The sequence below is a fragment of the Anopheles arabiensis genome, chromosome X (genome assembly GCF_016920715.1).
Source record: "Anopheles arabiensis isolate DONGOLA chromosome X, AaraD3, whole genome shotgun sequence".
Taxonomy (NCBI): domain Eukaryota; kingdom Metazoa; phylum Arthropoda; class Insecta; order Diptera; family Culicidae; genus Anopheles; species Anopheles arabiensis.
Window position 1 is genome coordinate 1,008,058 of NC_053519.1, and position 17,865 is coordinate 1,025,922.

Genomic DNA, 17,865 nt, shown 5'->3' on the forward strand with positions numbered 1-17,865 from the left:
GAAAGATCGTTGCAAACAGAATCACCCATCCTGTAACGAGCCACATTGCATCGCGAGCCGGCCACTCGCTTACCCCTAGTGTGTGTGTGTTCTTCCAGGCGGCCAGCTCGTGGCCAATCGTAAGACACGTTCACCGTTATCTATGGCCGCTTCTCGTGCGTAACATAACGATCAAAAACGCAACTGCCCGGTGTGTCTGCCCGGCAACGGGCCAGTTCCGGAAGGTTGGATCTGGTGTGCATCTACGCGTGTGTGCTGACCATGTGCTAGCCTTGTCTGGCCACGCATTTCGGATGCGCAGCCAGCCAGCCTGTTGACGTAGCCCGCGCGACACAGTTATTAACGGGCGAAAGAGCCATCTGCACATGTGCAGATGGCGCAGTTGGACCAGGTCGTGGGGGCAGGTTTTTTTCAGTCCGCAACCGGGCGGGCTATAACGGGGTGTCGGTGTGCCTCGTCCGCCTGCGCAGGGCTGGACGATAGAATGTTGATGAACCAGTAGTCCCGCCAAGGTAGTCCAGGGCCAGCAACTGTCCCAGCCGGGACCATGGGGTTTCGGCTGCATTCTGGCAGGATGAGGAGCGGCTCTCCCTTTGGATGGTAACGCGCAAACAAATGCACCAATCCTTAATGAGACGGTTCCGGTGGGACGGGAGGCCCTAGAAAGGAAGCGCGACTTGACCCAATTAGGATAGGTGACAACTGTCAGACTGTAGTGTCGCACAGGGCGCGAAGAACTGTTTGTTGGGGGAAAGGTATCGCAAACAACAAACACCACGGATCGTCGATTACGGTAAACCTGAGCTGGCAGCGGTTCCCACGCAACAACAACAACCAATCGCTTCATACAGACCTTGTCTTGGGGGGGCAAGAAATCTTCGTTGCTTATTGCCCATAATTTGCATGGCTGGTCAAGAATGGCTGGGGGTGCGGCTGGCTGGGGATGTGGCACAATGGTGTCATCCCTAGCCGCCCCTAGACACCCCAACAGGTAATGTGGAGCAAGTGTCTGACAGCGAAACAGACCACAAGACCACCTGTTTCTTGAAGTATCCCCACGGAGCGCAAGCTCCAGACACTCTAACGTGTGACGAGCTCCTCATCCGATCGGCAATTAGCAGTAGTGTCTAGGGGGAGGACAGAGGAATACTCCCATTATGCATATCACAGTACCTAGGGAAATTCGCATCAGTTCCATCTTATCGACCTGAAGAACTGAGCCGATCGGCATGCGGGGACACAAACCAACACCAAACCTAAACTATACAAACAAGAAGACAAGTGTCCCCCGATGGATGTACCACTGGGTAGTCTTCTTCAGCACAATCTGCACCTCCCGTCTTGCGGACAACAACTCCGGCCAGGCCGCGGAGAAAGCGCTATCATCTCGGTACCAAAACTCGCTCGGTTCTGCCGTCCCTTGTTCCCAGCGTCCTCCAGCGTACGGTGTTTACGGTACGCGCCCGCCCGATGGGGCCTGTTGCGTGTGGCGTTCTTCAACCCTTCCCCTCCACCGTTGCCACCGTTCTCGGTTCGGCAGACGAAGAAGGAAGACAGAAAGGCAACAAAACTAACGTACACACCATTACCACAGGCACATTGCGTTCGTCATAAGCGATTCAGCGGGTTTCGTCCCACTTGCCACAGGCTGAGAATGTATGTGTTTGTGTGTGTGTGTGTGTGTGTGTGTGTGTGTGTGTGTGTGTGTGTGTGTGTTGGAGGGTACCTTCGTCGCTCCTGTATTATCACCATCGTTGATCTGCTTCTGCTACGCTGCGGGGACTTCGGCTGCTTCGCTAGGCCGCGCGAGAGCGAGATGGCGTCTGCGGGGCTAAAGAAAAACCGGTCCCGGTGTGCACACCGGCAGAGCGCAAGAGAGCGAGAGAGAGAGAAAGCCGCTACGTGTGTGTGTGAGAGAGAGAGATAGTTACACAGGTAGTGGCAGAGTGGCGACGGTTCGTGCGATGCGTTTCCCGTTGAGCGGGCGCGCACCGGTGCCTGGCGGAGCGTTTTGGGCGCTTCGGGCAACGCTGTGGCTCTTGTGGCGGGCCGGGCTACATCGGGCTCCCTGGGCTGCACGGTTGGACATTCCCCAATCGTCTCTGGTCGCGATAGCACGTGCGCTCACGGCCTTACTCGCCTCAGCCTGTCTTAGACTCGGCCGTTAAGCCGTGCCGCTTAAGCAGCGGCAACTGTTTGGTGTTAAAGCCTCGGGAACCTGTCCGCGTGAGGGTCTCCAGCTCCAGAGCACAGCGTACGTAAAAGAAGGCAAAAGCCAGTGTTTCGTTGCAACAGTACCCAGCGCCCCAAGGCAGCGCCCAACCACTGGGCACTGAGTGAGTGAATTGAGTTGTTTCTGGTTCGTTTTTTTTTTTGGTGAAAACGGGACGTGGACGTCGCCGTCATCTGAGGTACACCCGGAAAGCCCGGGGAGAGGTTTCCAGCGTGGTTTGTCGGGTGCAGTGTTGCGACAAACGCTTCGGTTTCCCAAACGGTTCGCTCCAGTGTTGCAGCAGCCAAGCCTAGGCAAAAGGGACTTGGACTGTTTGCTGGGAATTCAGGTCAGAGGACACGAGAGCGGAGGTTCCTCTAGTTTTTTTTTGAATATCTCCAACCGCTTGGAGAAGGTGTAGGTCGGGAGCGCATGATCAGTGAACTGTGAGTGGTTTGTTGGGTGTGCTTAGTTTCGGTGTTGTTCAAAAATTCCACCAAGTGTCCAGAGTATAGGCAGAGCAAGTCAGCGACTCTGTTAGCTGATCCTCATCGGACGGCCCAAGCGGTCGCGACGCAGTGTACGACCCTCTCAAGCTGTTGCCGAACGTCCAATCAATCCGCCATTCAACCGATCATCAAATATCACACGCACCGGGAGTCTCCGTGATACAGCAGGACATCAGGGTCACTGGTGCACCTCTGCCGCCAGCTCTCCACAGGTACGTTTTGCTCACTGACCTCACTGCTAACCGAGCGGCATCAACGCGTACCTCGGGCAGAGATTTCATTTCCTGACTCATCTTCCGCCCGTTTCGCGTATGATTCATTCGGGCTGCCCATGTTCCACATAAGCATCCATCCATGCATTGCGCCCGCCCGACTCCCGGGCGCTACTGGACGCACGCAGGAATGCACTGCACCTCCCTTGCCCTTGTGTGCGATTTTGTTTCCGCGCTTCGCTCTTCCGCATCATCGCACCGTTCCGGCCCGGCAACCCTTTTGCGGGCTGGCGAGCGCGGATCGAAAGCCTGGTTGGGCTGCAACGTGGTACGGGCGGACATTCGATATCACTCCGCTCACTTTCACGCGGGTGACTTTCCCCCCTCCCACCCTGCTCGGAGTGCAGGAGAAAGACCGTCGTCGTATGACGAAGTGGGCATACATTCCTTTCGGTCAGCAGAAGAATGCGGTGTCTGCAGCATCGGGTGTCCTAAATGCTAAAAATGCTGAAGTTTGGGCGCTGCAATGCGGAGTGGAAGAAAGGGTGGGTGAAGCAAATGCCCAAAGGTGCATTAAAGGTGCGCGTGCGCGCGCGTGCTCTGTTCGTCTCGATCGGCAAAGATATTACCCATATTTGCGCCTCCACACGCTGTTTGTTCGCCGTCTTCATCCGCTGCTCAAGATGGGTTGGACCGCATCGTCCGTACGCGGTGGCGAACGAAGACGCGCAAAGCCGAGACGGAGAGGTTCTGCGTGCGTGTGTCTGTGCCACAACCGGCAACGGAACATGTTGAATGTGGTTTTGCTGGTGCAAGGTGCATCGGAAGATGCACTACTGCTCCCATTTTTATTTGCTCCGTACGCGCGCTGTTCGCGCTTTCTTCTGCAAAACCTTCGCCGCGTCCGGTGGTGGATGGATGCCCGGGGAAGGGAGTGGCGAGGACTTGGGGGAAGGTTCTTCTCTTCTGTTTTTCTGCAAATACAGGGATGGCATAACAGTGCAGCACTGCACGCTGGGCAGGTGAGCGAGTGCGAAAGATGAAGCGAAAATGTGGCGTGGAAAAACGATACGGCGGTACGATGGTACGGAACGGTAATGCGAGCCTGCGGGCCAGCAGCAGCGGTAGCAGGGAAGTGTGAAATTGGATTCGAATCGTCTTCGACTCTAGGAAAGCTGAACTGATTTGTGTCAGTAAGCAAGCGGTCCCGTCGCCACTGCACCAGTTCCGCCTAATTCGGGCCGGGTTCTCTGAGGCTCCAGCTTCCAACAATTGGAGAATTTGTGGGACATTGTCTACTTCCTTCATGGAGGGTTTTTTTGTTTTGTTTTATTGGCACAGGATGCTCCGTCCATAGACAGCGGATGCGTGTGTATGTGTCCTTGCCAAAAGGTGAGCAGCTAATCGCAACGGGGTCATGCGCGCCATTGAGCACGTGGCTGCATGGTGCCGCGCACACGCCGTTAAGTTGCCCGAGCGCGGCTGGGAATTGGAAAGCCGTGATTGGACCCCCGTATGTAAGATCTGCGCCGATTAGCCGGACGACCCACGACCACCTCTGGCAGCCCTTTTCATCCCGTTCGATTTTCCGCTAACCGCTTGATGAGCTAGGCCTCCGCGCCGTCCGCGCCACCTGAGCGTGCGGGCCCGCGCTCTCACACAGAAAGTGTGGTGTGGTGAAAATCGGAGGAACGAATGTGTGTACGAGCGCGCGTCTTTTGAAAATGGGGTTGGTGAAACTAAGTTTCATTCTCCTGCAGCATATATACACACACACACACTCTCTCTCTTTCTGTTTTCACCTCTCGCATACGGCCACAAGTGTATGTGTATGTGTTGTTATTTTCTTCTTCTTCTGTTCCTTTCTGCACCCGAAAGGCACCACACCGTAGATCGCGGTTTGGCTCTCGCGGCCAACTCTCGCCCGCTCGCCTTTCCCATAACGGGCGGTAGCGAAATCGGTCAGCAGGTGATACGGAGCAGCAAGGTAAAACCCGCCAGGCACCGAGGCTTAAAACACGGTCGAGTCGATGAATCGCTAATATCGGGGTTAATATCCCAAGCCCGGGTAGCGTCCGTGGGGCTTGGAGCCGCCCGGAGGTGTCCGCAGAATCGTATGTTTAATTCATGGCAGTTCCGCCGTGCCGAGATTCGGTAATTGGTGGTGACAAGGAGGTACTGTACACTCGTTCCACTGGCTACGCGGAGCTACTACGGAGTCCGGTTCCCCATGGGCCGACTCGACTACCCAGGCAGTGTGCTGCAGCTTTCCCAAGCAGCGGGCAATAGATTTTCTAATCGACGTGAAGACTGCGAACCGGTACATCGGTATTTTCTCGCCTGGTGTCGTCTCTCGAAGGTCCGGCATCTTGCCCCTGCTACGTACTGGTTGTTTGCAAGTGGCGTGATTTCACCCGCGTGCAGACACCGTACCACTCCCCAGCAGCCGGGAGATACTGTCGGGCATGCAATCGCTTCCTAATGGGACAAATTTTGGCCGACCAAGTTAAGCCTGGGAAGAAGCGCTCCCCACAAATGCCCACGCTAATGCCCCGATATAAATCAATGCGATTGCGCCAAGGTAACCATACTTCCCTGAGGAAGTAACCCCTAAACCCTGAAGCGTGGCGCTGGCGCTTCCCGAAACCGTTTTTGCACGAAAAATCGCCCCAGTGTAGGGTGATAAGCGGGAAGGTATAGGAGGTTGCGACCGTTGCCTACTAACGCCGACCCGCTCTACGCCCGGGCTTCGTGAGAAGAGCGACCGCGCGGCTTTGCTTGAAGTCAATCAAACGGAATTATGCTTTCACCGATTATTTCCTCCCCGTTCACCGGTTCGAGCTCCAGAACCAACGGTACGCGGCCCATACCGACACAGGGTGACAGCGAACGAGATAGAAAGCGACCGAGAAAAAAGAGAGAACGCGAGTGCTGCAACCGTGCAAGATAATAAACGAAAACGACAAGAAAATAGAAAATTTTCCCGAGTGAAAACGCTCCGCAGATAACGATAAACCGCAAGCGTTATTAGTTGTCATTATCTAATGACAAGCGGATTTTCTCCCCCGTTTTATCTCGATGGGTTTCACCGCGCGCACCGTTCAAAACGGTTTTTTATGGTTTCGTTTCCCAAGCCCTCCCCTTCGCCCCAAATGTACCGCTTCTTGGAGCTTGTGAAGCTGGAATGCTCTTCGCGGAGCGGTAGCAAACTCCAACACGCGGTCCAGCAGCAGGCGACGAACCCAATTAGCGTACCTTAAATGGTGCGATCGCTAAAGTGGCAGAAATGTGCGCTCGTGTACGGTCATCGATACGGTCCGGGCCATTCCATGGAAGGTGTCGGATGCGCTGCCCCTTGCAGATGGCGGCACCATTCTTCACTGTCGGATTATTAAGGCAATCCCTTCACAAATCAGCTGCCAAATGTGCGCAAAGTATCTGGTGACGATTAGCCCTCAAATATCTTCCCAACACGTTTCCGACTAGTATTTAGCGTTCCTTGTGCTTTTCTTTTGGAGGTTGGGATTGCGCAAACTTGGAGGTGCGATTGTCCGGATGTGTTTCGCGGACGGTGTTTGTTCCGCTTTTAGAGATAAGGCTCTTTTGAGGCGGCTGCCAGCGGCACACATCCAAGCAGTACGGCTCGGTCCAGCCGGTCCAGCGGTGTTGATGGCGCGCGCGCCTGCCATGGCTGTTAGGGAGGAAAGTGTTGAGCGATAAACGACACCGGTTGGGTACCGTTCGTCGGCCAAGTTTCTCTTTTCCGAAGTTGGATTGAAATTAGTTCCAGTTTCTTGCAGCTACAATTAAGATCGCCAAGATAGCTGCTGGTGTATGATGGACGTGGGGCAGTTAGTGGATCTAGCGGGTTTGCAATGCCGCCATCGGCAAGAGATGCCTTGACCAGGGATTTTTCAACACGTATATAACCTGTTGGTCCAACCATTCCAGGGAAATATCCACAGGTACACCTGTCAAACCAACAACAGCAAAAAAAAATGGAACCTTACCGTAGATGGCATTTTGGATCAAAACCCGTACATACTTTGTGCAGGCATGTGTGTCGGTGTGATCGATCAATAATTAAAAATCCATTAAGCGCTCCTCCATTGCCCAACTGCAACCGACTGCAGTTGCGACGCGAAACTTCAGGATTTTGGGACCTACACGCTTTCCAGCGCGAAAAAGGATGCTGGGCTTGCCGTTTTGACAACACTGAGCCCACATTCCTGTGCTAGGTGCGGCGCAAGATACCAACCTGGCGCGCGGGGACACACACACACAAAAACACACGGAGCGCCGGTGCAGTTGCCCTCGACGGAAGAAAGGAGAGGCGAAAGAAACTTTCTTTTTCTCATAATGCCCTCGTTTTCTTGGCGCGTTCGTTCTTCCCATGGTGCAGGTTTTTGTTTTCTGTTTTCGCTCACCGTACAGCCGAGCCGGTGTGTACTCGTTTCGTTTTTGTTCCGTCTTGGCTTTCGTATCTCTCTTTCTCTCTCTCTCTCTCGTTCAGTCTCTCTCTGGCTCTCGCTGGCTCGTGCACTACGCTTCGGATACGACTCTGGGGCATACCAGCAATATGGCTCGATCTACTAAAAAAGTGTACAACTTGGTTTAATGGTACCGATCGTCATCGAAAAGGTGGAGGACCTGAAGGTTGATAGTGCCTCGTCTTAAACGTTTTTCGCTTCGATCCAGCTTTCTTTCCGCGGCGTATGTGAGTGTGTCTAGCGAGTTCGCCATCAGGTGGGAAAACACAGCAAAACATCTCACGCGGTTTTTCCACCCCGGCAGACGCTAGCATCCGCTTGATGGATGGTAATTTCCTCGATCAACCACACACACCGCTTGGGAGTCATTTTTCATTAGACAGAGACGCGTTCCCACGGGGGTTTGGTCGTGGGTACGGTACGGTAAGCCTCAGATTTCCCTCAGAGGAACTTTGAAGACATTGAGCGGATGAGCGTCCAAGTGTCAAGCGTTTAGCGTTAGCCAAGAATTGAGGATCCACTATCAAAAACACCTGCCCAAGCCGTTTCGAGCCCGCCCAGCACGGCCCGAAGACGGCTTTCAACTCAGCGCCGCAGCCCAGGCGAACCGGAATGTCGGGCAAGCGCTCTCGGGCAAGGCGAACTCCGCAGTGAAAGCGCTCCCGCCTGCCCGGGTGTCAAGCCGCGCCGCACGAATACCACATTCCACATCTGTGCGATGCTGCGAACGCTCGGCGATAATGGCGATGCTCTCCCAGCTCCGCAGATTTGCCGATGTGGCGCAAAGATGTACACAAATTGAAAGCAGAGGGTAAAAGAAAAACGGCAAACCTCGCATCCCTCCTCGCTTTTGGGGCCTCGGTTCTCAACACTCGCAACAGTTTGTTTGGCGTTAGGTTCGTCGTCAGTTTGCTTTATCGCGCACCGAATTATGAAGGCTTTTTGCGTTGATTCGTTTGAATTATTCATCACGCCGTATTCGCCGTGGATCGGTGGGCTGAGCGTGAGAAATGGCTTTCGTTGCGCGGCCGGCACACACTGCCGGTGCTGTCAAATTAAAAGCATAATATTTTAATTATTCAATAAATAAGAAGGGAACCCCATCCCGCTGGAAGTGGGTTTGGAGAAGCTTTCACCAGAGCCTTTCCGATAGACGCCAATCTGTATCGTGCGGCGGAAGAAGACGTCTGAGATCGGTGTCTAAGAAATGGAGCATCCACTGTGCCGTGTGAGCTCTAGCAGATATTTATCGCGTCCTCCTCACCGCACGAAATCAGTCCCTGTGCTCGTTTTGGGCAGATGACACTCCAGGGGTCCAAGGGGTGTGCTTTCAAATTATGTCAAATAACACGCAATATGAGTGCATAATGAGACCACTGCACCATCATTTTCAACCATTATCTCCGGACGAATACACACACACATTTCGTTCATCGGCATCTCGGGAAGAAGTTCCGTTCCGCTCCGAAAGCGCAGTAAGATTTCACTTAAACCGTAAACAGCACCTGTCACTGCTGCGTGCCGACCGGCCTCACAGAGACAGTAGGTCAATCAGTGTTCGGCAGCAGAGGCACCGTTTCGAAATAATTGCTCCAGCCAACGGAACAGAGAGTTGTGCTGCAATGCCCCGGTAGGTAGGGATGGAATGGGTTGGAGAAGCCAAAGATAACTAGTTGCTTTTCAATCGATAGCTAGAGCTGCTAGTAATCTCTTTCTACTATTAGCAACAGGTAACTATTTTTTAAATCTGGTCGTCTTACTGTGCTAGATGTTAAACAATTCAAAAGCAGTTTGCTGAACTAGCTACGGTAGCTTTGATTATTTGTAACGAGCTACTGATGTTTGGATAACGAAATCAGTTATCTTTACATCTTGCAGTACGTACATCTCCACCAACGGCAACCACTTGCCACTGAGCCACCAGCAGTAGCGTGCTAGACTAGCGAATGTTCTCGTTTGTAAAGTGCCTCAGCAATCGCTCGGAGCACACAAAACAGCACACGAAAGTGCTCTCCGCTAAACGGTACACGCGGCGCCTCGGTTGGCGTGCAGATGCTAATGCGCACAGCCACAACGTAGCGTGTCAGCCCGATCTGTCAGTCGACATTGTAAAGTGAATCGGTACACTCTTCTTTCTCCGGCCATAGCACAACCCCCGGCCGTGGCCCGACGCCACCAAGCCGCCCAAGGCTTTGTGAATGAATGAATGGAGAGGTTGAATGAGAAAAGAACAACAACAACAACAAAAAACCCGGGGTATGGGAAGCAGCGAAAATAGCTGTCTAATCACCATACAAACAAATAAATCAACTCCATTTCATCTTGGGGCCCGTGCGTCAGCTCTCGGGGACTCCCGGCCTGGGTCATCGAGCGTTCGGGTGAAAGTGACGGAGCCCCGGCTTGCTCCAGAATTCCACCGGAAAGTGTAGCGTCATTGTCGGAATCGTGAGACTCACAGCACAGATCGGGAGATGCAATTGAGCTGGTGCGGTCGATGAGACCGTCCCAAGGTATCATTTCGCGGTGGACCTCACGGCCACTTGTTGATCCCGCGTAGCTCTGTCCCAAAAAGTACTGGAAATAAAAGCCCTGAAGTGGGATCCATTTTCTGTGCGCAGTCAAGCGCGTAAGGTGTTGAATTTCAAATGTTTGTTTTGTTCGTTTGGCGCAGGTTCATAGTTTCGATCTTTGCAAGAGCTGTTGGACTATCAATTCTAGATATTAAATTAATGCGGTTCGGTTGAGTGAGCCATCTCGGTAGTAATTCTTTCTCTCTCATTGCACATTTCATTTCAGTTCCACCCAACAACAGTTCTCGGACGGCTCCAACCATGTGGAGCACGGGTAGGGGTCCTAGCAACATGTGGGCCCATCGAGTTGTACTGATTGCGCTATGCTACCTGGTAAGTACTAGCTAATGCATACTGTGTCAGCGGTTGAACCAAAAATCACCCAAAAATATAACAACCCCATTTTCCCCAAGAATTCTGACATAAGCTATTCCCCCGAAATCTGGCACAATGTACACACTCGATGAGTTGGCACTCATGCTAATTTGATTTTCCCACTCGAGGTAGATTGCATCAAAATTACATAGCATTTCGTTAATGCTTCCTTATCTACTCTCTCCCCTCCTCTCGCTACATCGCCACATACCTCCCCCAATACCAGCCAGCTTTTTGGAAGAACGCTTTCCCAGGAACTCAATCCTTCACCATCCGATCCCCCGGGTGTACCGAACATAGCCCGGGCAGGTTATGTACAATGAAGAAATAAATTAAAATTCCGACATCCCGATAATGATATATGTGGGCATTCCCTTCTACCAATGCCCAATTTCAACCCAAAAAGAAGACAACAGAAAAAAATAGGAGCAACCTGTTCTCGCACGCACTCTGCCGCCAGCGCAGCGATCATTCGCCAGCGCTGTCTCCACACTTTCGGTTCACCTTTCTCGCTGCCTCAGCCGGCCAGGGGCAGGGCGCAAACGGGCTGTAGAAAGGGGCCACAGTTCGGCCCACAACAACCGAGTGCTCGGTAGCCGTGGCCGGGACAGTCCGGGATTAAAAAACAATAATAAGAGGCAACGATCGAAAACGTATCTAGAAGCATGCACACACCTTCGAGATTGGGTAGAAGGGGCGCACTAAAGTGAGATACCGGTGGAAACGAAGCAATCGAATCCCATTAGCAATGAAAAATGAAAGTATAATTAAAACCGGCGGGCTGGGTACAATAAAGTTTCCGTTCCCGGGCAAGATTCACCCGCAATGGGTCGGGATGGTCAGTCTCGGAAGAACCTTCTCTCTCTCTGCCGCCGGTCCGGTTTTGGGAATGTGCACACACACACACACACACCTACATGCACACTAGCACACAAACGTGTGTGAGGCTTGGTGAGAGGCGCTAGCCGAAGGCGGCGAGAGAAGCCACGGTTGACGCTCAGCCGCTGGCCGCCGTGCGGGATGTAGCGAATAGCTTTACGCACGACGTCGGTACGTCAGAATGCGAGCAGGAAAGGAAACCACTCCACACTTGTTAATGACAGCAGCTCAACCTACTTTTTTGGGGACCGACGGGCCAACCCTTCCCACGGTTTTGGGTTGCCGTGTTCGATGCGAACATTTTAGGAAGCTGTACCCGGTAATTTTGTTCGCAACGATGACGCCCGCCCAGTTTGGTGGGCGAGGTGGCCCCGAGCCGCCAACAGGAACTGCCAATACACGGGCTGGGTTCCATTCACGTCCCGTTCGCGTTCCAATATGTTTCGGGTCCAAGGGTTGACGATGAGTGCGAGGGCACGGTGCAGCAAAACAAATTGCAAACCCAGCTCCAGCGATGACACGGGTCACTCACTGCACGTGGAGAGGGGTTTGGTCGCGAGTGTCCGGTTTAATTCTAGCGGGAAAACTAGTTTCCTTCTGGCACACATTTAGTGGAGTGGAAACCACTCTTGCACAGGCTGACGATACAGTTCCATTTTCTCTCCACCTTCTTGCTCTCACTCTCTTCCTCTCTTTCTCTCTATTTCCTTTTCTATCGTTTTGTGTGCTTTCTTTCTATGTTGCGACCACGAGTCGCCCACAAGTTTTTGGCCCACGGCGGTAATGTGTGTACTTTTCTGTCTCTTTGTATCCCGCCAATAGATCCAATTAGCGGCACCGACGAACGAAATATGGCCGGTCGAGCGCCCAGATGGTATGCCCTCGATAACGGCGCTGGAGGTAATGTGCGGCAAGGACCACATGGACGTTCATCTGTCATTCTCGGCACCGTTCGAGGGGATCGTAAGCTCTAAAGGTGAGTAACGCACTGCTGGCACGCGTTGTAGGTTGTGTTGGATGCATTAGATGCAGCATTACGATTCTGATTCATGATTGTGATGGGCTATTAAGGAGTCTACGAAGATATACATACAACTTCTTAACATATAATATCTTGACCAATATCTGCATACTTTAGGATTTATGAATTGTCCAGAATTCAAGAAATTGAAAATTTCATTTGCATATGCCCGCAGGTCATGTCACCTAGAGACAAGAAGGTGTTCTAGCCATATCAGATGAGGTGTAGAATCATGTAATACATTTAGATTAACCAACAAGAGTCAATCATATCCTAGGATTCATGATTATTGAAATTCATACACATAAAAAAGAGTCGTACTCTGAGCTCTTGATAATCTTATTTCTAGAGACGTATTTCCAAAGACATGAGTTCCAAGACAAGATTTGAATTTGAGAGTCGAATGAATCAGAATCTCTATAAGACAAACAATCAAACAACCGAGATTTGAATTTCAGATAATATTTGGTATTCGTCTTTGAAGATTCTGAGAAAAGTGTGTGAAACCTTTACAAAGCATCCAGATGAGTTGAATTCTAGATACGATTTAGAACTCTTCGTTGAAGATTCAAACGAATGATCCTGCTGGACCCATAACGTTGATTGCATACCCTAATTCTCTACATTCCTTCACACCTCCTCAGGTCAGCATAGCGATCCAAGATGCATCTATGTGCCTCCGTCCACGGGGAAAACGTTCTTCACCTTCCGCATCTCGTACTCGCGGTGCGGCACCAAACCCGACCTGAACGGCCAGTTCTACGAGAACACGGTCGTGGTCCAGTACGACAAGGATCTGCTGGAGGTGTGGGACGAGGCGAAGCGGTTGCGCTGCGAATGGTTCAACGACTACGAGAAGACGGCCTCCAAGCCGCCGATGGTGATTGCTGACCTGGACGTTATTCAGCTAGACTTCCGAGGTATGTTTGTTCGCCCGATTGCTGCACCTCAGTGTTACGTAGTTCGCCAATCTGAGCTCTTTCCGCGCTTGCTGTTTTTGCAGGTGATAACGTGGACTGCTGGATGGAGATACAGCAGGGTAAGGGCCCTTGGGCACCGGCGGTCAGTGGTATCGTGCCGCTCGGCTCCACCATGACGCTCGTCGTGGCGATCAACGATTTCCGCGGTGAGTTCGACATGCGGGTAAAGTCGTGCGTCGCCTCGGACGGGGCCGGCCACGTGATCAAGCTGTCGGACGAGTATGGATGCGTGCTGCGACCGAAGATGATTTCCCGCTTCCTGAAGGCGCGTGCCCCGGACGATAAGGCGTCAGTCATTACGTACGCGTTCTTCCACGCGTTCAAGTTCCCGGATGCGCTGAGCGTGCACATCAAGTGTAAGGTGGAGATTTGCCGTCACGGTTGTTTGGATCACTGCCAGCACAGCGGGGCTCCGGTTGGGGCCGGTCCGGCGGGCGTCCCGGGCAGCGCCGCGAAGCAGCACGATCTGCTGGAGCGCAAGGACACGCTGGTGAACCAGAACAGCAACGACATACTGGCGGGCGATTCGGTGGAAGACCTAGACTCGGGCATGAACGGGCAGGACGTGTACTACGACGATATCATCCACACGGAGAAGCATCTGAACCAATACAAGAAGCCGATGCCGAATCAGCCGGCAAAGAAGAAGGACAGCTACCTGCAGTACCATCACCACAACCGGGAACCGATGGACGATATCGAGTCACTGTTCCTGAGCGACCATTCCGCACTGTCCGCTGACATGATGAAGAAGCAATCGCAGGGACCACCGGGACCACCAGTCGTTGGCGGCGGTATGCCGGGCATGCCCGGCATGGGCCTCGGGCCAGGCAAGTATCCGCCGCAGCCGCTGCAACAGCAGCAGCACCAGATGCAGCAGAAACCGATGCCCGGTCCGGGCACGCCGATGGATGACGACAAGTTCCCGCACGGGCCGCGCCAGATGGATGCGGAGAAGCGGATGGGGCTGCCGGCCGTCGCTGGGCCGCGCGCGCTCAACCTGGACGCGGACGATGTGCAGAACCAAAGCTACAACCAGGCGGGCGTGCGGTTGCGCCAGCGGCGCTCGGTGCGCGTCACCGACCGGCAGGCCCGTTCGGCCGACATCGGCGTGAGCGGCATCTACGACGTCATCTCGGAGGCGGACCTGGCATTCAACCCGGACAGCAAGCAGGAGGCGGTCACCGTGTTCCAGGGCAAGATTACGGAGGAGGTCGTGTACGGCATCTGCATGCCGGTGCCCGGGTTTAGCATTCTCTTCATCCTCGTCATCTCGGCGACGATCATCTCCGCCCTGATTGCCGGCTCGCTGCTGTACAGATATCAGCTGCAGAAGGAGATGATCGCGAACCGGTCGCAGACGCACAACGCACCGATGAACTCGATCGCCACGTGGATGACGCTGCGTCTGTTCCGGTCGCGACACAACGGCCCGGTGGTTGGTGGGGCCGCTGTGCGCCCGATGGACCTGAACGCCAGCAGCCAGTGAGCGGAGTCGCCTGTGCAGCAAGCAGCTACACATGCACATACCCAACACAGTCCTTAGTCTCTCTATATGCTAGCAGCAGCACACACACAAAAAAACACACACACACAAACACAAGAAACAGTGTAAGATCGTATAAATGACGGTATGTGTAAGGATTTAGTACATCCTGTATGCCGCGCGTGGCATAAGACGCGTAGTGGTCACCGCAACAGGGTGGGGACGATCGACTTAGCTTTCCTCTCCCTCATCACCTGTCACACTCACATTCATACACACATCCACACAGCCACGTGTACACATCTCTTTCATTCTTCATCTTCTCGGGTTTAATGCAATATTTATTAATCAATAATTTACTATTCGAGAAGTCGAAAGCGAAAGAGAGAACGAAAGAGAGAGAGAGAGAGAGAGAGAGAGAGAGAAAGAGATAGAAAGAGAGAACGAGGGGGAGAGAGAGAGAGAGATCGAGAGCAAACCATTTATCTAATGGGGATAGGGTTGTTAGGTAATAGTGTGGAAGAACGCGTTTAGTATATCATACTAACACACGCACACACACCAAATGGCCTGCCGCCTCCTATCCCGGGGGCAGCTTGGGCAGCTTTTGGGCGTGTCTGTGTGTGTGTGTGTGTGAGCACGTGTGTTTTGTTTTGTTATTAAGACCCTGGGTTGGTAGTTAAATTAAACTTTTGGTGTGCGTGTTTTCTAGTATCTCGAGCGGGTGTTGTCACCCGTTCACTACTGATCTATACATATGCATATACATTTATACATATATTACCGGTGATTATCGTTATATTTAATCAGCTGATTAGTACTGCTGCGGCGATTGCTCCGCTAAAGCTGCTGCTTCTGCAGAGCGATCGGCTATCAGCAATAGCAGCCCGGTGCCAGGAGACGCGGTGCCCGCCCGACGCGCCCTGTCGTCCTGTGACACTAACAAAGATTAAACTAAAAGGATCCGTTTTAGAGTTTATTTATTTAATCTAAAGTGCGTAGGCAAACAAAGAAGCAAACGGTAACCCTCCCCATTGTTAGGTAAGCGCTTTCAAAGAAACGCCAAGTAGACTGACATCGAACCTTGGTGTACGTTAGGGACTCGCGCGGGTTTCGCGTTTGTCGTGCGGTGTATGCGGTCCACGGGGTCCGATTGTAGCGGATCGCGCGCGTGGCCGTCGCACCGACAGCACAGTATCACGAGCCGTTTCTAGAACGGTGGTGTAGATTGTAGTATGCGCAAAGGCATTGCGGAACTTATGCTCAAACTTAGTATTTTGTTTTTGTTTAGCGTTTAGTGTTTAGTGGCAGGCACGTGCGCGTGTGCCCTCCCCAAGGTAGTAAAGGTATTTATTTATTGCGAATTGCTCCGCTAGTTGATACTCTTCTCCGTGCAATGTTTATAACCCTCGGTTTTGATCTGATATTTCGGATTACGAAAACGCGCCAAACGGGCGCCTAGCGAACGATACGCGATCGCTGATCGTGCATGCGGTGGCTTAGTGTACTGTCTGACTATCAACTGGTGGAACAAATAAACAAAAACACTACTATTTAATGTCGGATCGTTTCGGACTTTTTGTTTGTTTGTGGTAAGAGAAATGATTACAGTTGGTGTCCAGACGATGTAAACATAGATTACTTACACCCAGTCTACAAAAAGAGCACCAGGCTGGAATGCTCTAATTTTCGAGCAATCGCAGTCCTCGATTCCGCCTATAAGATCCTGTCCCAGATCCCGTTCTGCAGACTTGCGCCCCTATAATTTTCATCAGCAGTTACCATGCTGGGTTTGTTGGAGACAAACCCACCACAAATCAAATTTTAACTCTTGAGAAGATGCTTCAGAAGTTTCGACACTTTCCACACCAGATTCCTACGCACCTGTTCATCGAGGCTGCCTACGATACCATAGATCGGAATGGAACATCACAATCAAAGCTATGGAACAGCGGAATCACTTTCACGAGATGTTGCTCCGGCTCTTAGAGGCCACTAAGAATGGGGTGCAGTGCAAGGTGAGAGTTTCAAACTTGATGCCGGAAACGTTCATATTCCACAGGAGTTTGAGGTAAGGTAATGGACTTTCCTGCCTGCTCTTCAACATCGGCTTGGAAGGTGTCATTCGAAGCGCAGAACTAGACAACGACATCCGTCGTACGATATTTTACCGGTCTCTTCAATTTCTCGGGCTAGCGGAAGACGATAGCGGAGTTGTATTATGCATACACTCGACTAAAACGCAACGCAGCAAGAATTGGATTAAAATCAATGTGACGAAGACGATGCCGGAGGCACAGTCCTTGATAGGGCCCAACTGGGAGGCAGTTGATTAGTTGACGGTGACAATCTCGAAGTAGTAAAGGTGTTCTACAATCTTGAGACGGTCGTTACCTCGGACAACAACATCAGCAGCTAAATCCAGAAACGTATTGTGCGAGGCAATTATGCAAACTATGGGCTTCACCGACTGATGAGATCCAGAAGACTTTGAGCCCGCGCGAAGCTGAGCTGACCATTTTTTGCACCGTGCACAAAACGGGGAATCACACGCAAATGCTTAATTTATTATTTCAATAAGTTATTAGTCTAGATATTTGGGTAATTGAATATCCTTTCTTTTGGTGTACGATAAATTTAGTATTTTTATGCAGTTAATTGCTTAATTCGTGCGTTAATGCGTCTATTCGTGAAGCTAATTCGGTTATTTTTGTCTTTTCACTCGAGCCGCACAGATTCAGCTTTAACGACTGATTCTCCTGAACAGTACAGAGGGAGCAGAATGCTCTCAAAGCGAGAAAAGCTCTATTGGCTTGGGTATTCCACCAACAGAGAGCGCCACCAGCTTTTTTCTGCTATTCCTAGAATGCATTTGCCGTCTGCTAAACGAAATCTTTTATATTCCGTTTAGGTTGTGAGCTTGAGTCGTTTAGAAGCCGTTAAGTGGTCGTTTAGTGGTTTTGTGGCCCTTGGGTAGCGATTCTTTAAATCTAGAAAGAAATTTCGTTTGTATTTGACAATTATTGTAGAAAATTTTACTTTTCTACAATAAATACTCGCGTAACTCGAGTGAGTGTAAAGTTTTGGAGATAGATATGAAGTGAAGGTAGTTTCCGAATCACCCTGTACAG

At 51.8% G+C, this 17,865-nt stretch overlaps 1 protein-coding gene across 1 annotated transcript; it reads left to right on the forward strand.

The window, feature by feature from the left end:
* The first annotated feature begins 1,949 nt into the window (after positions 1–1,949).
* On the forward strand, positions 1,950–16,293 carry LOC120905659. Its single transcript, XM_040316649.1, has 5 exons — positions 1,950–2,933; positions 10,220–10,326; positions 12,070–12,223; positions 12,913–13,188; positions 13,272–16,293. Exons 2-5 carry the CDS (start codon positions 10,255–10,257, stop codon positions 14,735–14,737), a joined length of 1,968 nt encoding a protein of 655 aa, XP_040172583.1. The 5' UTR covers positions 1,950–2,933; positions 10,220–10,254; the 3' UTR covers positions 14,738–16,293.
* Positions 16,294–17,865: the final 1,572 nt, after the last annotated feature.

Bases quoted from the DNA above. Each gene is read 5' to 3' on its own strand.
- LOC120905659 (XM_040316649.1), top strand. From the start codon at position 10,255: ATGTGGAGCACGGGTAGGGGTCCTAGCAACATGTGGGCCCATCGAGTT. The intron at 10,327-12,069 runs GTAAGTACTAGC...TCCCGCCAATAG, and splicing joins TGATTGCGCTATGCTACCTG to ATCCAATTAGCGGCACCGAC. The intron at 12,224-12,912 runs GTGAGTAACGCA...ACACCTCCTCAG, and splicing joins GGGGATCGTAAGCTCTAAAG to GTCAGCATAGCGATCCAAGA.